Below are 6,488 nucleotides of genomic sequence, written 5' to 3' on the forward strand. Positions count from 1 at the left end.
CACACACACACATCCTCTCTCTCTCACACACACACACACACACACACGTTCTCTCTCACACACACACACGCTCTCTCTCTCACACACACACACGCTCTCTCTCTCACACACACACACACACACTCTCTCTCTCTCACACACACACACACACACTCTCTCTCTCTCACACACACACACACACGCACACACACACACACGCTCTCTCTCTCTCTCTCACACACACACACACACACGCTCTCTCTCTCTCTCACACACACACACACACACACACGCACACACAATCTCTCTCTCACACACGCACACACAATCTCTCTCTCACACACGCACACACACTCTCTCTCTCACACACACACACACACACTCTCTCTCTCACACACACACACACACACGCACGCTCTCTCTCAGACACACACACGGTCTCTCTCACACACACACATATGCTGTTTCTCTCACATACATATACACACGCTCTGTCACACATATATACACATGCTCTCTCTCAAACATACTCACATGCTCTCTCATACACATACACACATGCTCTCTCACACACATACACACATGCTCTCTAATCCATACACACATGTTCTCTCACCCACACACATACACATGCTCTCTCTCACACACTTGTTCTCTTACACACGCGCACACACTCGCCCACACATATATTCAACAGCCCGATCTCCACTGCTTTTTGGAGAAGAGAATTCCACAGGATTCTGAGAGAGAAGAGAAATTCTCATCTCAGTTTGAAATGGGAGTTTTCTACTTTTTAAATTGTGCCCTATAATTCTAGACTCGTCCATGAAGTGGAAACAGCCCGTCAGCATCCATCCTGTCAAATCTCCTTTGAATTCTCAAATAGGTAGTTCTGCTATAAAGCGTGTTTCGTTAACGCAAATTGGCTCTCACGCAATTGATGAATAGTGGATGTTGCTTGAATAACATAAACTTTCTACTGGACGGTATAGTGATTTTCTCTCGCGATTTTCCTACAACGCAATTTTCTATAGCGTGAGGTCACACAGGAAGGCAACTATCACATTATAGGAGAAATACCTGTATGTCTCAATAAGATCATCTTTCATCCTCTTAAACTCTAAAGGGTAAAAGTGCAATCTGTCTGACCTTTCCTACTGTTCCAATAAACAGTAGAGTGAACTTTCTCTGAACTGTTTCTAACACAATCAAACCCTCTTTAAAGGAGGCCCTGAAGGGCAGGGAGTGAAGCTGAACATTTATAGTGCTTTTTTCTTTATTCATTCACGGGATGGGGACGTTGCTGGCTAGGCTGCATTTATCGCCCATCTCTAATTGCCCAGAGGGCAGTTAAGAGTCAACCACATTGCTGTGGGTGTGGAGCCACATGTAGGCCAGACCAGGTAAGGATGGCAATTTCCTTCCCTAAAGGGCATTAGTGAACCAGGTGGGATCTTCCTGACAATCAGCAATGGATTCATGGTCATCTTTAGATTCTTAATTCCAGATACTTATTGAATCCAAATTGCACCATCTGCTGTGGTGGGATTCGAACCCAAGTCCCCAGAACATTATCTGGGTCTCTGAATTAACAATCCAGCAATAATACCACTAGGCTATCGCCTCCCCTTGTATCATCAGCAGATAGTCAGTGTGGTGGTGCATTACCTCATCGGAAGTCTGGTTGGTACTGGTGAGCAATGTTTTGCCCAGTTCAATACAAGCTGAGAGCTTCTTGTGCCTGGCTTCAATCTCCCCTCGGAGACCTTGGTGGTAATTCATCAGCACCTCCACTGAGGAAACGTCCCTGGAAACAGAGCAGAGCAGTAATTGTCTGACACATTGCACAACACCAGGCTTTGTGGCAAAGCTGTGGACGAATATGGCTAGCGCAGCAATATTATCCACATTGCTACAACACTCTCATCACTTAAGATGTTCAACACCATTCAGGACAAAGTAACCCATTTGTTTGGCACTCCACTCACCACATTCGACATTCACTCTCTCCAACACTGATGCTCAGTAGCAGCAGTGTGTACTGTCTACAAGGTGCACTGCAGCAACTCACAAAAGCTCCTTCGATTGCACTTTCCAAACCCATGACCTTTACCACCTAGAAAGACAAGGGCAGTGGATACATGGGAACACCACCACCTGCAAGCTCCCTTCCAAGCCACTCACCATCCTGAGTTGGAAATATATTGTCATTCCTTTGGTGTCACTGGGTCAAAATTCTGGAATTCCCTTTCTCAGGGCACTGTGGGGTCTACCTACAGCACACAGACTGCAGTGGTTCAAGAAGGCAGCTCATCACCACCTTCTCAAGGGACAACTAGGGATGGACAATAAGTGCTGAGCTTGTCAGCAATAGTCAGCTGAAGAAAAGAAAACATGATTCATTTTGGAAGGTCGAATTTGAATGCAGAATACAGGGTTAATGGCAGGATTCTTGGCTGTGTGGAGGAACAGAGGGATCTTGGGGTCCACATCCATAGATCACTCAAAGTTGCTACACAAGTTGATAGGGTTGTAAAGAAGGCGTTTGGTGTGTTGGCTTTCATTGGCATGGCAATTGAGTTTAAGAGCCGCAAGGTTATGCTGCAGCTCTACAGAACCCTGGTTAGACCACACTTGGAATATTGTGTTCAGTCCTGGTCACCTCATTATAGGAAGGATGTGGAAGCTTTAGAGAGGGTGCAGAGGAGATTTACCAGGATGCTGCCTGGACTGGAGGGCAAGTCTTATGAGGAAAGGTTGAGGGAGCTGGGGCTTTTTTCATTGGAGCAAAGAAGGATGAGAGGTGACTTGATAGAGGTATACAAGGCGATGAGAGCCATAGATACAGTGGATAGTCAGAGACTTTTTCCCAGGGTGGAAATGACTATTACAAGAGGGCATAATTTGAAGGTGACTGGAGGAAGGTATAGGGAAGATGTCAGAGTTAGGTTCTTCACACAGAGAGTGATGGGTGTATGGAATGCGCTGCCGGCAGTGGTAGTGGAGTCAGATAATTTAGAGACTGTTAAGCGACTCTTGGATAGGCACATGGAGGATAGTAAAATGTAGGGTATGCAGGGTAGATTGATCTTAGTAGGATAATAGGTCGGCACAACGTTGTGGGGCCGAAGGGCCTGCACTGTGCTGTACTGTTCTATGTTCTATAAAACCCTGATCTCTTCACTTTGGATCATTATAGTAAAAGACCAGAAACTGGGGACTTCTTCGAAAAAGGAACAGTTCAAATAATTTGATGCAATTCAGATCTGGAAAAGAATAAAAAGCACTGTCTAGGGAATAGCACTGCCCCCATTGCCAAATGGAATGATCCTTATTGCTGGGCTCCACGCTCTCAATCTGTTTCCCATGTTTCTAGTTTTCTGTTTTAAATGTTCAGAAGGACATTGAGATCTGAGGCACTGACTCCAAGTAAATCTCTAAGCAACACTCATAAATGGGTTGTGGAACTTAGCAGAGTGCCAATCAAAGTGATCTGGAGGTTAGATGCTGTTGCGGATGACACAAGATGTGAGTTTTAGAATACTGTAGGGTCAATTACAGCACAAGAGGGGGCTGAGCTGTCTGAGCAAATAACAGAGCGAGACATGGCTTCAATTCCCATTAAAACTTTCCAAAACGACCTCTTGGGGGGAGTAAGGCCAAAAAAAACGAAAAAGACATCAATGCACTGCTAAAAGGTGGCAGAAAATATGAAGCCACTGTGGCTGGACTACAACATCTGCAAGCATTAGGTGCTGTTACCAGGCCTGGCTCAGTAGCCAAGATGCAGAAAGCCAGCAAGTTGTATGGGAAGGGCAATCTCTTACACTCACTGCGAGGCTGTCCTGCATTCCAAGCTCTTTGCACTTGCTGTAGACTGGCAGCAACAACACAAGAATAAAACAAGCACACCATCTGCTACACCTAACACAGTGCTCAGGCTAGATGCTGAAGGCTAACAGGGCTGCACTCTGCTACATACCGAGGTTTCTCTCCCGTCCCGATCTGACAGATGATACTGTCCATCCAGCTGACCAGGTCACGGACCATGCTGAAGAAGCGGATTTTGTCGCTGGTCGTGGTAAGCTGAAGCCTCCGCTGGTCACAGCTGCTCAATAGCTCCTTCCAAGCCTGCATGACACCCTGCTCCTGGACAAGGATGGCTTCTGCATTCTCACCAGCGTACACCGTCCGCAACTGGGCAGCGTTTTCTTGTAGCTGTCTCACCTGGTAACCGAGGACAGTCAATAGGTTAGATTGAGCATTGAACAACAGTCTAGGAGAGAGAGAAAAGGTAAAATATTTTTGCGTGTTGTCAATAAAAACATTCGCCTTCCACACTCGGCAGCATTACCATCCAGAAGGACAAGGGCAGCAGATACACGGGAATACCACCCCCTCCAGGTTCCCTTCCAACCACACATCATTCTGACCCATAACTATATTGCCGCTCCTTCAATGTCATTGGGTCAAAATCCTGGTCCCCAACGGTACTGGGGGCTTGGGGGGTCTCCCTGCTTCCCCACAGACTGTAGTACTTCAAGGAGGTGGCACACCACTGCCTTCTCAAGGGCAACTAATGATGGGATTGCTCCTAATTGTTCAAAATAGTGACAACCTGTTCATAAAGCTGCAGCAAATCCCTTAACAATGAGGCTGAGTGATTGCAGAGAGGGAAAGGAAAGGCACCAAATCCTGCTCTCCGCATCCCACTATCCTACGGCATGGCCAATTAAAAACCACTACAGTGTCTGAGACCCTTGCTACTGGGGTTAACCTAAAGGCAGGTGGGTTTATTACTGTGTGATGTACCCTGTGAGCAGCCAGTCACCTCAGGAGGGCTTCAGGATGTGGTGAGGGGGTCTCGATCGAAGACATTTCTTGTCTGGTCAACTTCAGGCAGGTGAGTGCCTGCTGGGGCCCCATCTCCCTGAAACCGTCAACGCAAGAAAACCAACCCCATCCCCTCTCACGTGTGCCCTGGGTCCTCCACGATCCCTGGGACTCCAGGCCCGCACTTCCTGGGGCAGCCACCACCTCCTCCGTGGTGCCACTGAGCGCAAGCCTCTGATTGGCCAGGACCCCAGTGAAGGGGTGGGGGAGGGGTCTTGGTTCCAGGGGAAGGCCTCACCACTGCCTGATTGCAATATGCTTGGAGAGGGTCCTCCCGAGGGTCTTTTCACTGGCTCTCTGTGACCCCTGACCCCACAACAAGATTCTGCCCAATGTTTTAGGCCACAGGAACGAGGGGAGACACAAGGGCAATCGGAACCAAGTGGTCACAGAGAAAAAAAGAGAGAGAAAGCAAAAGGAATGGTCTGTGAGAGGATGGAGAGCAGGAGACGTTAAAGGGTGAAAGTTTTCATGTTACAAAAGCCAAAGCAAATGGCAATGGGCAAAGTAAAGAAACAAATGATGTGTCCATTTAACACACAGATGAGGAGAATTAGTTTTCCCTCCGAGGGTCATTGGAATTCTCTGGAATTCTCTTCCACACAAAGGAGTGGGGGGGACGGTTCACTCAAACTATTAGGAAGTGGATAGATTCTTGACTAACAACAGGGGTCAAGGGTTATTGGGCAGTCCGCAAGAAAGCAGGTTAGAGGTCACAATCATCATCTTACTGAATGGCAAAGCTAGCCCTTGGGGCCGAATGGCCTTCTGCCAATTCTTATGTTTTTAATTGTGACGCACGTTTGTAAGAGATGTGAATGGCTGCCTAGCAGGTGCTTAAAAACAGTGTTAGGGAATAAAGGTCAAAAAGAAAAGAGTCAAAACCCAACAGCAAGAGTAAAAGACAGAAATTTAATAGAAGCGGATGATCCAAAACTGTCAAACTCGGTACCAAAGGTTGCAGCATGCTGAATGCAAAGGTGAGATGAAACGATGGCAAGCAGCACACCAAGGTCTCACTCCCTTGCTAACATTGGAACAAACAATTTGGTCTTTTCTATGAACGATAGACGAAGAGCTTGGAATATTAGAAGCTAACTGAGCCAGTACCTGTGTGACCAGAACCTGAATGTCATGCTCAAATGAACTCAGCATCCTCTGCAGAGTGAAGGTGCTGCTGGAATCTCCGATGGAAACTTCCGGAAGCTGTTTGTGTTTCTCCTCGATGTGCCCGGCCACCTCCTTGCAGTCGCTGAAGAACTTGTGCAGCTCCTGTGAGGCTGACAGCATCTGGGCTCGGGTCTCGATCAGTTCCAACAATTCTGCCCAGGCCTCGCTGACACCATCCTTCCACTCTGCAATGGTGGCTGCGTCCATGTGGCCGTAGTCAATCAGCTCATCGATCATCTGGTTGACTGCGTTCACCCGCTCCTGCCCAATCACCCCAGTCTCGTGGGCAAACTCGGTGAACTTCTCCAGCAGCAGCTGAGGAGCCAAACAAGGACAGTCCCATCAGAACCATCTCATTTACAGATGTCCCCTCGGCCTGGTCCGGCACTGTTTCCTGCACCCCTCAGCCTGGTCTGGGACTGCTCCCTGCTCCCCCTCAGCCTGGT

General features: G+C 47.8%; 1 protein-coding gene across 1 annotated transcript in view; it reads right to left on the reverse strand.

Annotated features, from left to right (window-relative positions):
• The window catches only part of LOC125488287 (spectrin beta chain, non-erythrocytic 4-like), a gene marked incomplete at its 3' end in the record, with an annotated part of 26,214 nt that overhangs the window by 10,269 nt on the left and 9,457 nt on the right, over window positions 1-6,488 (reverse strand). Inside the window, exons 2-4 of the mRNA XM_048621220.1 lie at window positions 5,983-6,357; window positions 3,962-4,206; window positions 1,648-1,786 (exon numbers count right to left, since the gene is read on the reverse strand). Of these exons, the coding sequence (XP_048477177.1) occupies window positions 1,648-1,786; window positions 3,962-4,206; window positions 5,983-6,357 (759 nt within the window). The remainder of the gene's footprint in view (window positions 1-1,647; window positions 1,787-3,961; window positions 4,207-5,982; window positions 6,358-6,488) is intronic.

The sequence above is a fragment of the Rhincodon typus genome, unplaced genomic scaffold (genome assembly GCF_021869965.1).
Source record: "Rhincodon typus isolate 14 unplaced genomic scaffold, sRhiTyp1.1 hic_rhity00000135, whole genome shotgun sequence".
Lineage (NCBI taxonomy): Eukaryota > Metazoa > Chordata > Chondrichthyes > Orectolobiformes > Rhincodontidae > Rhincodon > Rhincodon typus.